At 41.2% G+C, this 15,156-nt stretch overlaps 1 protein-coding gene across 1 annotated transcript in view; it reads right to left on the bottom strand.

Annotated features, from left to right (window-relative positions):
• Positions 1–15,156, bottom strand: part of LOC104572033 (potassium voltage-gated channel subfamily KQT member 1) — a 463,821-nt gene that overhangs the window by 400,977 nt on the left and 47,688 nt on the right. The window contains exons 7-10 of the mRNA XM_088536664.1: positions 11,608–11,718; positions 10,782–10,877; positions 9,874–10,002; positions 8,034–8,196 (exon numbers count right to left, since the gene is read on the bottom strand). Of these exons, the coding sequence (XP_088392790.1) occupies positions 8,034–8,196; positions 9,874–10,002; positions 10,782–10,877; positions 11,608–11,718 (499 nt within the window). The remainder of the gene's footprint in view (positions 1–8,033; positions 8,197–9,873; positions 10,003–10,781; positions 10,878–11,607; positions 11,719–15,156) is intronic.

Below are 15,156 nucleotides of genomic sequence, written 5' to 3'. Positions count from 1 at the left end.
ATGCTCACAGAGGGTCCTCTTTCACCCCTCCTGGGAAACCTGCGGGCTCGGTTGCTTCCCTGAAATGCCTGTACACCAACGCGCGAAGCATGGGGAATAAGCAGGACGAACTGAAGATGTGTGAGTGGTCCCAGAGACATGATCTCATTGGAATCACAGAGACGTGGTGGGATAGCTCACACGACTGGAGCGCTGTCATGGAAGGCTATGTGCTCTTTAGGAAGGACAGGCTGGGAAGGCGAGGTGGTGGGGTTGCTCTTTATGTGAGAGAGCAACTGGAATGCATGGAGCTCAACCTGGGAGTGGAGGATGAGCGAGTTGAGAGCTTGTGGGTAAGGATTGGAGGGCAGGCTAATGTGGGAGACACTGTGGTGGGTGTCTGACCCACCTGACCAGGCCACCTGACCAGGACGAGGAGGTTGTTGAGGCCTTCTATAGTCAGCTGGATATTGCCTCACGGTCACAGGCCCTGGTTCTCATGGGGGACTTCAACTACCCCAACATCAACTGGAAGGACAACACAGCCAGGCACAAGCAGTCCTGGAGGTTCCTGCAGAGCATCAACGATAACTTTTTGACGCAGGTTGTGGAGGAGCTGACGAGGAGAGGTGGGCTACTGGACCTCGTGCTATCAAATAGAGAGGGACTTGTAGGAGATGTTAAGGTGGGGGGTAGCCTCGGCTGCAGTGACCATGAGTTGGTGGAGTTCAGGATTAAACGAGGAGGAGGCAGGGCTGTAAGTAGCCTTGCAACCATGGACTTCAGGAGGGCCAACTTTAGCCTCTTCAGAGACCTCCTCAGAAGAATCCCATGGGCTAGAGCTCTAGAAGGAAGGGGGGCCCAAGACAGCTGGTTAGTTTTCAAGGGGCACTTCCGCCACGCCCAGCAACAGTGCATCCCTGTGTGTAAGAAGTCAGGCAGAGGGGGCAGGAGACCTGCGTGGATGAGCAGGGAGCTTGTGGCAATGCTCGAGCAGAAAGCGACGGTATACAGAATGTGGAAAAAAGGACAGGCCCCCTGGGAGAAATACAGGAACGTAGTCAGGGAATGCAGAGATGCGACAAGGAAAGCGAAGGCGTGGTTGGAACGCAATCTGGCAAGGGACGTTAAAAATAACAAGAAAAACTTCTTTAAATATATTAACAGCAAAAGGAAGATCAGGGAAAACGTGGGTCCACTGGTGAATGGGATGGGCACCCTGGTTGCAAATAACACAGAAAAAGCAGAGTTGCTGAATGCTTTCTTTGCTTCGGTGTTTACCAAGGGAGACCTTTAGAGTCCCAGGCCCTAGGGACAAGAGAAGAAGCCAGGAGAGAGGAAGACTCGCCCTGGGTAGAGGAAGATTGGGTCAGAGAGCACCTAAGGAACCTCGATACCCACAAATCCATGGGCCCTGATGGGATGCACCCCAGAGTGCTGCGGGAGCTGGCAGAGGTCATAGCTAAGCCGCTCTCCATCATCTTTGAAAGGTCCTGGAGAACGGAAGAAGGCCAATGTCACGCCAGTCTTCAAAAAAGGCAAGAAGGTGGACCCAGGCAACTACAGGCCAGTGAGCCTCACTTCCGTCCCCAGAAAAGTGATGGAACGGCTCATACTGGCTGTTGTCTCCGGGCACGTGGAGGGCAAGAAGGTGCTCAAGAGTAGTCAGCATGGATTCACCAAGGGGAAATCTTGCTTGACTAATCTGATAGCCTTCTATGATGGAATGACCGGCTGGATAGATGAGGGGAGAGCGGTGGATGTTGTCTATCTTGACTTCACCAAGGCTTCTGACACCATCCATCACAACATCCTCCCGGGCAAGCTCCGGAAGTGTGGGATAGATGAGTGCACAGTGAGGTGGATTACGAACAGGCTGGATGGCAGAGCTCAGAGGGTAGTGATCAGTGGTGCAGAGTCTAGCTGCAGGCCTGTAGCTAGCAGTGTACCCAAGGGTCAGTCCTTGGTCCAGTCCTGTTCAATTTATTCATCAATGACCTGGATGAAGGCACAGAGTGCTCCCTCAGCAAGTTTGCTGATGATACGAAACTGGGTGGAGTAGCCGATACCCCAGAGGGCTGCGCTGCCATCCAGAGGGACCTGGACAGACTGGACAACTGGGCGGTGAAAAACCTCATGAAATTCAACCAGGCCAAGTGCAAGGTTCTGCACCTGGGAAGGAATAACCCCAGACACCAGTACAGGCTGGGGACTGACCTTCTGGAGAGCAGCTCTGCGGATAAAGACCTGGGTGTCTTGGTGGATGGCAAGCTGACCATGAGGCAGCAGTGTGCCCTCGTAGCCAAGAAGGCCAATGGGATCCCCGGGTGCATTAAGAAGAGCGTCTGCAGCAGGTCGAGGGAGGTGATCCTGCCCCTCTACTCAGCCCTGGTGAGGCCACATCTGGAGTATTGTGTCCAGTTCTGGGCTCCCCAGTACAAGAGGGATGTGGAGCTGCTGGAGAGAGTCCAGCGCAGGGCCACAAGGATGATCAGGGGCCTGGAACATCTGCCCTATGAGGAGAGACTGAGGGAGCTGGGCCTGTTCAGCCTGGAGAAGAGAAGGCTGAGAAGGGATCTAATCAGTGTCTATAAGTACCTCAAGAGAGGCAGTGAGGAGGATGGTGCTGGCCTCTTTTCACTGGTGGCCACCGACAGAACTAGAGGTAATGGCCATAACTGAAGCACCAAAAGTTCCACACGAACTTAAGGAGAAATTTTTTAACAGTGCGGGTGACAGAGCACTGGAACAGGTTGCCCAGAGAGGTTGTGGGGTCTCCTTCTCTGGAGATCTTCAAAACCTGCTTGGACGCAGTCCTGTGCCACATGCTCTAGGTGACCCTGTGTGTGCATGGAGGTTGGACTAGATGACCTCTAGAGGTCCCTTCCAACCTTAAGCATTCTGCGATTCTATGATTCTATGAAAACTCACTTGTTTAAAGTCCCTGCTTCCTATTACTTTGTGATCAGTGATTTAAACTCTGCTCCTAAATCAGGCAGAACAGGGAATTTTACACAGATGAAATGAAGAAGAGAGTTTTAGTCAGAAGTAGAAGTGCTTGGCAGAGATGGCCATCTCTTCCTCCCAGCCTCCATCTGCCCTTACCATCACCCCCTCTCTTAGCTCTTCTTAGCCTATTTGATCATAGAAAAACAATAATTACAGAAAGCTCATACTCAGGATAGCCAGGGCTGAGAGGCAGCAAATGAAATCTTTCTGGTAGAAACATGTAAGTATGTTACCACATATTTTACCCACAAGCAAGTATCAGTCTACCTACAAGTCCTGGACTGCCAGTTTTAGAAATTAAACAGCTCTATGATGAATATAGGTTCTTGCTGCAAAACTGCCAGCATCTGCTAAACTCAGCTTCTTAAGGGATGTGAAGCTTTTCAGAAGCAAGGTATCGGGGTACTTTCTCTTGCTAATTTGGAGCATATCTTCATATTTACCTTTTTCTGCCTTACTGACAGCTATGCAGATCCTCAAAAACTTTGGTGCTTGCTTTGTTTAGTTGATTTTAGCCACATGATTCTTTTCATCTTTCACTCAACTTGTCAGCACTGGAATCTTTATGAATCCACTTCATTTAAAATGTTTGCTTCTTTATATGTACTGCGGATTGTAATCCATCCACACCACAGAGGAAAAGCAGATATTTTCCCCATGGAAATGCAACAAGTTTCTAGGAACAAACAATCCACTTGCTGGATGGGTCCGTTCTGGAATGTCAGCACCCAAAACGAACATTACAGACAAAATAAATCAACATTAACACTATTATGCATCCATATAAGAAGGCTTACGAAGGCATTTTGGGGGTCATCCAAATTAAAGTTCTTTCCTCCTCCAGTTGAAAAGTTACTTTTACACAGTTTTGCTTTAAATATGAGGGAGAAACACATCAGCAGCCAAGAAACTCTCCCTCTTCCCTTCTCTCCCCCTGCTCCCCCTCCCCCCCCCAAAAAAAAGAAACAGAAAAGCATTGTGATAAATAGAAAACTTTTCATTTTCATCCCAGCAGTGATTTATCACTGTGAGGGTCTTGTGATTTTGATGATTTTTTTACAGTAATGTGTTGTGTATATGATCTACAATAACTGACAGAGAAAGATAAGTTCCATCTGTTCGAAAAGTCTCAGGAGGCTGACCTTCAGGCTCTGACAACTTCCACATTTTATAGATTTTTTTTCTTTGAATAATAAATGTTATGAAATAGCCACTCAGCTCATTTTGAGAAGCATGCATTACAGTGGATAGTTATTTGAAGATGAAACAGTGTCTATAAAAGACTGTTAGTTACATTCAAATGTTATTTTTATTCTTTTCTTTGGATTGGTCTTTATGACCTGTCATTCATTCTTGATATCATAAATAACTATCGTCTTAGTACTTAAGTGGCTTCTTTAAATCTTAAAGGCACATTAAAGATGCTGGAGAGTTCATACTTGCCTTGTCATCCTGGTAACTCACTGTACTGCATAAGAGAATACACATTATGCAGTGGTTTACGGATATGCTGTTAAAGCTTAATTTCTAGACCGTGAAGAACACTAAGAAAGGCTATAGTAATCTTAGATGGGAATGGAACCAAGGAGAGGTTCAAATCAATACAGAAAAACTACTTAAAATGTGCACACTGGTGTACAAAAGTTCTTGCTTTAAGGCAATAAAAATCCAGGGAGAGTTTGTTGCACTCAAGTCCAATGTCCAGTGCCACAGTTATTTTCCAAAATTTTAAATTTTAAATCCATGCATCCTTTAGTTTATTTAAATTTATTTCTAAATAGCCTTACTTTGAGAAAATTGACTCCAAAAAAAAAAAGAGAGATTTTTTTGGCCCTTTCATTCCTGCAAGGACAGCCAATTTTGTCCTGTTATGAACCACTCTTGAATAGCCACATCCTCAACCTGACATGCAGTGTAGAACTCAATCAAGAACTGTTCTCTTCTTTTGGGCTTTCTCTGGGCTTGTTCCAAGATGCAGTCATTTATTGCATCTAAAGATTTGGGTTCCACATTATTCTACCCAGTGTACTTGGGAGGATAGTGGAATCCCTGTTACTCCTATTGTCTGTCCCATAGACTCTCTAATATCCCTTAGTACTTCACCTTCTATTGATAATGTAGCCCTAAAAAATACATTAGTTTATTTAGTCAGGAATTTCCTATACAAGTTTTTTATTACACATATACAGACATATGCAGGTGCCTCACAAACCTTTACTACTACTGATCATGCCTGTAGGCTTTGTAAGGCTTTCCTTTCTCAAACATTCACTTCAGAGATACAGAAGAGGAAAGCATTAGCATTTTTGTCCGGTCTTGAAAAATAAGCATCTGAAGAAAATTTTTTAAACATGCCAAGAACATGCTGTATGAACACTGAAACCTGAAAAGGATATCCTAATAAAAACTCATCTCCTAGCCAAAAAAAAAAAAAGGTGTGCTCATTCATATCATTCCTGAATCAGGGTAACCCTTCTCTTAATCTAAGCAGCTTTATCTCTGCTTTAAACTATTTTCTACCCAGGACATAGAATATTCCTTGTGGAACAGTTACTCATTCATGTGTAGTTGCCAGACATTTGTTTCAGGTCTCCTTACACACTTTCTCACACCTGTCTGTAGCAGCAGGCAAGAAGAGCTGGGTTTAAAGCAACACGTTTGTTCTTGCTAGATAGACCGATAGAAATGATTCAATTCAACTTCGAAGGTTTGCCATCTGTGAAAAATCCAGCCATCCCAACGAATGAACAAAATATTCCATTACAGCACACTGAAATGGAAATCTGACATGACCCCTTTCAATTGCCATTTCTTTGTTATTTTAATTCTCTGACTCTTCTCCTTTTAGCTTTTTAAGAGAGGAAAAACCCACCCTCATCTGAAGGCTTGTAGCCTGGTGCTACCACTTCCCAAAAATAGAAGTCCATTAGGTCTGGCAAAGAGAACTTTGCTAAGAGAAGGAAGGTTTAAACTTTTGAGAGGTGTCAAGAATGTTCAGTCAATTGAGCAATCGAGTTAGGCAGCGACATTCCTGGCAGCTTTGCAACAGAAGGAAAAAATCAGGAAAATCAAATGAAGTGTAACTTACCCTGACACTTGCTAAGGCAAAGTGAAAAGAAAAATAGACAAAAAAAAATAACTGAAAAGAGAAAAACATGCACGATTGCTTCTCAGAAGAATAAAACAGGCCAACTAGAAAATAAAAATACAATAGAAAAGCATTTTCAGAAAAAAAAATAAAAAGAAGAAGGGAAAATGCCTTCATTTTTCTCTGTGACTTAGCCGCGAGAAGGAAAAACAAAACAAATACATGCTAGTCTTTTTAGTCCCTTCTTTCTGATACACAGCACTGTCTTCAAACTATGAACATTTAAGGAATACACGTTAAGTGAATAAATGTGTGCTGGCGGATGAATGAACACTGAACAGAGAAGTTAATGAAGTTGAGGACTAAGAGTACTATTAAAGAATATTTCATTCAGTTATTCAACTCTTTATCACTGTTGTGACTGATGCCACAATACCAAGATACACTCAGCAAAACCTGCAATTACATGTCAGCAAAGGCCACTGTGTAGCTCTAGTCAACAAGGCTGTTGAGAATGAACTGTGAATGCAGTAAAGAGTCATGTTCTTAAAATGGCAACGTTATTTATAAATCAAGCTTTTTCCAACTCTTTCCTAGAGCCTTGTTAAAGGACTGGAGACTGCAAGCAACAACTAGAACAAAAAGAAATACTTTAATTGCTCAAAAAACTCTCTGATCTCAACACAATGACATAAGGAAAGACAGAACATAGGTAGCAGGAGGGGGAATGAAAACTGCCATCAAGAGTGAATCTCTTCCTCTCACAGAAGCAGGCACATGGCAATCCCCTGTACAGAATAGCAGCTTGAAGTCTGCCTAAATTCCTGTGGGAGCAAGGAGTAGCTCCTACCCCTTAGAACCTCTCTCAGCGCCAAATACTTCAGACTGACTGCTCTAGCATGAACATCATAGGTTACTTTGATAACACAGCCTAGAAATTCTATAAAAACAGAACCAGACGGTGAAACTACCACTCCAGAATGTGCTCAATACAACAGATGCAGCATACTGCCTTTGAATATTTTTAAAATATTTTCTAAAGAAAATCATGTCACAAGAACATGCACAGCCATATACACACACTCCCCCCAGGCTGAAATTATACATCAGCCTCACTGTCATGCAAGAGCCTTATTTTACATGGAGGTAGTGTTCAGATTTATCAGAGATGCAAGAAAGTCAAATACAAAGCAATAAGGAAGAGAGCAAACACCTGTGACTAGAGCCAGCACCTTCAGCTACCTTGGTAGGCTTTGTATGCCTCTAGGTAGGGAAAACAATTCCTAGAATATGATGACAGTCTTTACTTCAGCCAAATATCTACTGGATCTACATTTTCACCGCAAGCTTCATAAAAAAAGAATTTTATAAACCCAGCTATATCTGAGCTCAGCAATGAAATTCAACAAGCTCCCAGGCTGAAATACAATTACTAACAACAATGCATATTTTAATGATGCAATAAAAAAAACCCTCAAACATTCTGGTTAGCCTAAGCATAAAATATTTGTTGTTTCTATCACTGCTGATTTATACATTTCTTAAGTAGATGATGTAAACAAGTAAAAAGAGAAAAAATCATCCCTTTAGGCTCTGTGTGAGTTGATAAGAGTTAAGTTCAAAGGTGGGGTAGATCTAAGTGAGCTTTCCGGCAAGCTCTGACATAACTCAGAAAGGTAAAATTAACTCAATTATGATTTTTGTGCATAGTCGTACATTGTGATAAACAAAAAGAAACCTTTTTTTTTTCCAACGTTTTGATGTTCACAGAACATGGATCTAAAAGTTTTCCTTTACTTGACTGAGCCCCTCTGTTTTTGTTATGCAATTGTCTGTTTTCAGCCATTTTGTTTTACTGAGTAGTTTTATTTTTTTACAGAAATTCTCTTCATCAGTTCAGCTCTTTTACAATGTCTGTAACAAAACTTGCTAACAAACATAAATGGAAAAAAATTACCTCCTGGCTCTTCTATATAGAAAGACACATCCTTTTTGTCTTCTTGTTCATCAACATGGTCATAAGTGATCTGAGGGACAGACAGGGCAGTCTCTCCAGGATTCATTACAGGTGCAGAACCATTACCAAAGCCGGATTTCCCTTTCCTTTTGCATCTTTTAGTCTGTAGCAATAAACAGGGGATAACATCAGAAGGTATTATTAAATAAATAAATTGATAAAAGTGAATGTGTTAACCTCGCTGTAGAGCATTTTTATCTAAAGGTATTTTTTTAAGAATGTGATTAAAATACCAAGAAAGTGCTAATGTTTTCAAAGTGTCTGATTCCAGATTTTCACTTAAACATGGCAAAAGGGACTGATTCTTAAGATAATATGCTAGAGCTCTGAAAAAACAGGTCTCAATTATGATTTTTCAAACTAAGTCCAAAACTCCAGGCACCTAAAATATTAATCAATTGAATATACAGTTGCTTGGCTCTGACTATCTTCTAAAGTGATAATAAAAACATAACTATAAACTCGAAATCATGAGCAAGGCACAGTGCAGTCTTCTCAGCTAAAGCCCTGTAACGCAGAGATGAAATCTGCTGGATTAGGCATGAGGGAGAGAAGAGGAACCTCTCTCTCTAACATCCACAGCAGTTCTCTCAATTTTGAAATCCTAAATGAATATAGCAAGAGAAGGAAAGAAAATTTGAATTTGACTTTTTCTGAACAAGACTGGTGTTCATCTGTCTTCATGACTAGAGGTGATCAGAAGAGCAGCCACTCACATGTTTACTATGTGGCAACTACATGGCATCCGTCTACCTCTGGATTCTGACTCTAGATGACCAGCCATTGCCACCTTCTAGCCACCTAAACATTACCTCCCACGACACTGCATTTAGTGCCATACATGCCATGAGAGCACCCATGCACTTTAGCCCTAAGAGCTCCTTTGCTCACATGCCTCCAGACAGAGGGAGCAGGCATCCTTTCACTTGCCTGGGGCTCTACCTGCCTTCTGACAAGAAGCTGAGAGCTGAGAGCTGTGCTTGATTTTGCAAAGTATTCTGGCTTCTGATGGCACAGATAGGCAATTAAGAGAGAATAAGTATTTGCATATACAGGCACAAATGGACACTGGTTCAATACCATCACAAATGGGACAAAACTATTTAGTCCAAGATAACCTACTTCACTCTGATCTGTGTTTAGTCCTTTGAAATTACTTCTATTCAGCTCTGTGAGGAATTAAATGAAAGCATGTTGGAAATGAAACAGGGCAATAAAAAGTTTAGAAATAGGCGTCCCTCATGGAGACAGTGGATACATGGTCATGCAGGCTTGCCAGTGGTTACCTATATACAGGTAGTCCCACTTGGGGAGCTTTACTTTCAGCTGCAGCTCCACGGATAGTACCATGGTACCATGGAGAGAAGAACTTCAGCAAGACAGCGGTAGATGTTATCCGCCAAATTCTGAATGCAGACAAAAGCCTTTAACTCTTTCTCCCTTTTCCCTGTAAGCATTACTGTGCAGGTGAATAGAAAATAGGAAAAAATCAGTGATTTAAACTACTTTTAAGAGGATAAAGAGGTCTTCACAGGGGACAAAGTAATGAAGAATCAGCACCTATCAGACCAGGGACTGAGACAGACAGAAGTCAACTTTAAAAGTAGAAGACACATTTGTCCCTCAGGAATATTTTAAGAATAATTCACCCTTCTCCAACATGAGGAAAGTGATCAAGCCCCTTTCAGCTCTCCATATTTACTGGATCCTTCATAAGGTGAATTATGTGAACAAAATCAAAAGCAAAAAGAAGAAACGAGCTTTGCCAACTCCACATAACCTGTTTTCTCAGGCTAGGGCTAGATGGCGCTGGTGTTTTTTGGGGATTTTGAGCAGGTGGCATAACATAGATCTTCCATGTTGCTGTAGAACTGCATGATTTCTCCGTTGCGTAACACCGCCACAGGGTCTGTAATAAAACCCGAACAACTCTCTCAGTGAGTGAATGGACACTTTGTCCCACAAAGCAGATAAGGCAGAACTGGTCAAAAAACAAGCTGACACCAAATTACCCAATCTATGTATGCACATTGTAGAGGACTCGGACTACAATAACTGTGCTATGCTGCACAGCAGCATACCTAATAAAATGTAGTTTTGCCTCATAGAGAGCTTAGCTAAGGGTAATGTGCACTAGGAAAAACCCAGTCAGCACACAGTGATTTTAAGTATACTCTTTGCAGTGCTATTCCTAGGAGCTGGGGCCTAACTGCTATTTGCAGTGTTGAATGGTCCCCATAAAATCAGATTCCTGTAAGCCTTACAGAACATTTCTGCAGCATGCCGCATTTTAGTATTTGTATGCCAGGCTACCACTCCATGTATGATACAAAATGTAATATTGAGCCATTTCTTTAAAACAAATGCACATTCTTCAATTCTGTATTTGTCAGATGCACAGGGACTAAAGCAACATAAAAAGGAAGTTAGTAAATAAGGTAAAGGAAATGACTTTACTTTTTTTCTTGCTATATAGTTAAATAAACTCTCTGCATCTAACTAGTTTTATTATGCCTGATTATCTGATTTCCTCTAGTGGCTGAAGTGTATCAGAAAGATGAGACGGTTAAAGGTAAGTTTTACATTTATAATAAAACCTCGTAAGTGATTCTCACATAATAACTTAAAACACTCAACCACACTCGTTTTCTGTTACTCTCCTATCTGTCTTACTTTTAGGGGCCTTACCTGAATTAGGGAAGCTGCAGCTGGGATTTGTCTATTGAAATGCTTTTGGCGTTGTTTCTGTTGTACTTTTAGGGCAAAGCCAGAACCCAAAATACCCTAAAAATAAACAAAAGTATTGGGCAGACTCCAACAAGAAAATGAAAGGCCATAAGAGGCTTATCTAAAAATCACTTAGAGTAAATCAGTCACATCATTTCTAAATTTTCAAATGTCCACAATGACAGAAAATTACTAGCCAGCAAATAAAATATTACATTTCCGTAGGTTGATCTTAGCATCACGAAACTTCAATAAACAACATGTGTTTATTGCTACAGTCTACAGGTGCCATTAGTCACCGAGGCAGTCACATTACAAAAGCAACCCTACACAGTGAGGCGAGGAGAGAAGCAAATGCCAGCATCATATGACAGAAATACAGCTGTGCAATACAGCATGTCTATGAAAACCGTTAGGAACTACAAGAATGCCTTGTGTTTTCTAATTGTTTTGGTGATGTTATCTTGATGTCTCATCCTTCAGGTATTTGGGGATCCAGAAAAGCCCAGAAAGAATGCTTTAGCGCCATATAAGAAAGTAGATGCAATAGGAAATAGGAATAGGAAAAAAATTAGGAGGTTTCAGCTCTGCAGCTGACGTGTGCAGGAAACCAAGAACCGCCCCCAGAATTCCCTCCATCTCAGTTCTTCAAATGGTGAAAAAATTCTTACCTTCTTCCTGAAACACTGAATTTCGTATAGCATATGTGCATGTATAAGCTTAGTTTCCGAAGTAACTGCCAAACCCTTTCCCCTATCATGAAACTAAAATTATGAAATTTACTTACTGCTGGCAGAGCGAAGAAAGATATTGCAAACACTGAAAAACAGGAAGCAATAGTCTTCCCAATCCATGTCTGTGGCACTTTGTCTCCATAACCAATTGTTGTGACTGTAACCTAGACCAGAAAAAAAAAAAACATATGATTCACTGCAATGCAGTTCAATTTGTCTGTAAGCAGTTAAAAAAAGAAAATCAGGAGATGCAGGTGGAGCTGTAGAATTGTGCATAAAAAAACTGTCAGTATATACATCACTGTGAATTTATCATGTTTATATTCTTCAGGAGATGCTCACAACTGAATACTTTTGGAAATGTAATCCCAGGATGGACCTGAGGTGACTGTTCCTACAATTTGCAATTTGCCCTCTTCTGTCCTCCCAAACTGGAAAGGACAGGCCCTCTGGACATGAAATCATGGACCTGTTCTATTTCTCCTTGTTCTTGTTTTTAAAAGTTGTTCCACAGGGTATTTGATAAGAAAAACTCAAGTGCTGACTACAGCCAACTGACCTGCAGACATCTCCCCACGTCTGCTGTCAGCCACAGATGATAGCTGTGGCGGGGTTAGCTGCTAATCATCAACCTGAGCCAAGATTCACTGGCTGGGAGAAAGGAAAATGGACACGACCAGCATCACCCCCCCACAATCTGTATACCTGGATAAAAAGCATGCAACTACTCCAGGATGATTTTTCTCTCAATGCAAATACACCAGCAGACAGCAACTAAATACAACTGAGTGCCATGCCCTTAATCTCGAACCCTTCCATCCCCAAAGTGCAGATATTTCCACTGCCATTCAAAAGGGTAAGCCATGAGATGCATCACATCAGTGTACCCTGTAACAGGATCTTCTCATTGCCATGCCATAATACAGCAAAGAGGATTTGCACACCCGAGAAGTGGAAAGCTTCTAGTGAACAAATAAACTCCATCACCATCATTAAATATTTGGGAGACCTTTAAATAGAAAAAAAAATGTGTTTGAAAGCACCAGCTCCAAACCCACTCCCACTCGCTTTGTTTTGCCTTGAAGGGCAGCAAAAATACAGGCAAAATAGACTTAAAAGACTATGCAAGCCTACACTGCATACAAACGAAGATGTGGAAATACTACCTTTCACTTGAAAAGTTGTTGGCAAATGCTTAGATATTATGGAAGAACAGGCTTATCTGGAAAAAAAATAGCAACACCAGCACCACCAACAACAACTACAACAAGTAAAAGCATGGGAAGAATGTTTCCGTTAACACATTTCCTCCTCTGGGAGTGATTCTATCCAGAACTGGAAGGAAGATTTGCAAGGAGAATGACTTTACTATCAAACTGAGATATTAAAGTTAAAAAAAAAAAAAAAAAGGCTTGAGTTCATTCATCACAAGTTTCTCATTCAGTGAAGCCATTTTTGTAGTATCTATATACTCTAATAAATACTGTCATTCTACATTGTTAGCTCTTCTCAGGAGGAAGTCTGTCTTCTCAGGCGTCTGTTTGACTGAACAGTGCCTGCAATGTAGCAACTTATTCACAGTGCACTACCAGTGGTGCATATGAGTTTGGCAGACCCCAAAATTTAAAAAGCCCCCCAAAATCCAAACATAAAATGCAGTATGAGTTAGTGAGGAGAGGAGCATGTTAAAACTATGGTTTTTTAATGGCACTTCAGCTCCACAGTGCACCCAGATGAACCCTTCAAGTCTGGGATTTTTCCTTCCTTTTTTCTCTCTCTTTTTTTTTCCATATGAAAGGCTTCTTGTGTGTGTTTTTTTTTTTTTTTTTTTTTTTTTGAGTTCTCAGCACTCAGGACTTAAAAACAAGCTGCAGTAATGTTGAGCTGCCTTAGCGTTACTATGGAAGGCTGCATGAAAGCTGTAACCACAGAAAAGATGATTTTCCATCTCTACAGCAGGCATTTGGCTGGCAGATTCATGCAGGTGTGTGTGAACAAGTCTCTAAGTTTCTCCCTTGCTACCTTTAAGAGAGTTTCTCTTTGGTAATCTAATTAGTGCACAGAACTACGTGGAATGGATTATAGATAATTTAATTTTCTGGCTTTCTTAATCACAAACAGATTTTTTTCTACATGTATTTCCAGAAGGTATCTGCTCAAAGAACATTTAGTAGACTGACTTTGGAAAATGACAGCTTCTTCTTAATCCAGATTTGTGATAGCAGAGCCCAGCTGGTACACACATGTTTTCAGAGCTTGTGTTAGAATATACATATATATTTAACTTCAAAAAAAAGGGAAGAACTCTAATTTAGTTGATGATAGAGCTTCTCACCTACTTTAAAATAAGCAGGCGTCCTGAAGTGTAAAGAGTAAGAACTGTACACGCCTCAAAATATTTTTAAAATAAAGAGGGTCAGTGATTGCTTTCAAGCATCCCTAACACTAATTTACCACTTGATACAGACTTAGTGATAGAGAATAGTCCCTTTTGCAGCAACTATAACAAGCCTTACCAACTTCAAGCAATGAGAACATGGAAGGGAAGCCTCCTGCATGCTTTGCTGAAGAAAAACATTCAGGAATGGCAGAAAAACAGCTGTGACATGGGCTGCAATTGTGGCAGCCTGTACATGTGTTCTGACATGATACAATTTCTAAAAGCAGGTTCAGGTAAAATCCCACAAGCCTTTGATATTTCTGTGCAGTTTAAACTGTATGCCTACCAGATGGAAGTGAAACAGCCTTGCATTTAGCTGAAGCGGATGAACCCAGTCAGCATTTGATTCCAATTATTTAATTTCTTATTTTCCCTTCATTTATGAGCCTTTCAGGTCACTTGTATCAAGTTCAGCAAGCCTGCATTTTCTGCTCAAGGCAAAACATTACCCACAATACACTTTGTGGTTTTTGGCGGACACATAAGACTTTCAAACACTTGCCACCGAGGTTTTTTTCCTACGGTTCATCTTTGAAAGGCAAAAGTGAAATCAAATTTCATTCCTTAGTAACTCCACATCTGTGTTTCTCTGTTACAGAAGATTTGAAAAGAAAAAGAACCCGATTGACTTTGTCCTTTGTCACTGTTCCCAGCTGTGAAATGCACCTGCACCGTGACTCACTAACGCTGAGGAGGCCTAGACCTCTGGAAAGCCCCAACAACAATTTAAACAGTGTTCTTCATGTGCCTCACACAGCTAGGAAAGGACAAAGCTGATTTTATCTTGCTGTTCCACAAAACAAGGCAAGTTTGGGAAAAGAACAACAAAACCCAGCAAGCACTTTGCAAGGCATTCACATGCTCTTTGAAATACTGATTCCAAGTCTTTTTTTCTCAACAAGGTAAAGTAGTACATATTTTAAACCTGGTGGTGTTCCTAGCTGAACTCAAATTCCTTTAGTCTAAAACATTAACCAAATGTGCCTGTATAAACACATCCTGATGATTTTGTCCTTTATTTTTATACTCTTTACTTAAGGCCAAAACTTCTAGCATTTAAAAATATTTTAAATCCATATTTAAATATCCAATTCAATAATGCAATTTGTACTTTTTTGAGGGGGGAGTGCAGAGGGTAACCAAGCGTCACTTGAAAGCTTCT

Source organism: Tinamus guttatus, unplaced genomic scaffold (assembly GCF_059628265.1).
Source record: "Tinamus guttatus ecotype Peru unplaced genomic scaffold, ASM5962826v1 Tinamus_guttatus_pri_ptg000692l, whole genome shotgun sequence".
Taxonomy (NCBI): Eukaryota; Metazoa; Chordata; class Aves; order Tinamiformes; family Tinamidae; genus Tinamus; species Tinamus guttatus.
The sequence above is the reverse complement of the archived record's forward strand: the minus strand, read 5'-3'. Positions and strand labels throughout refer to the sequence as shown.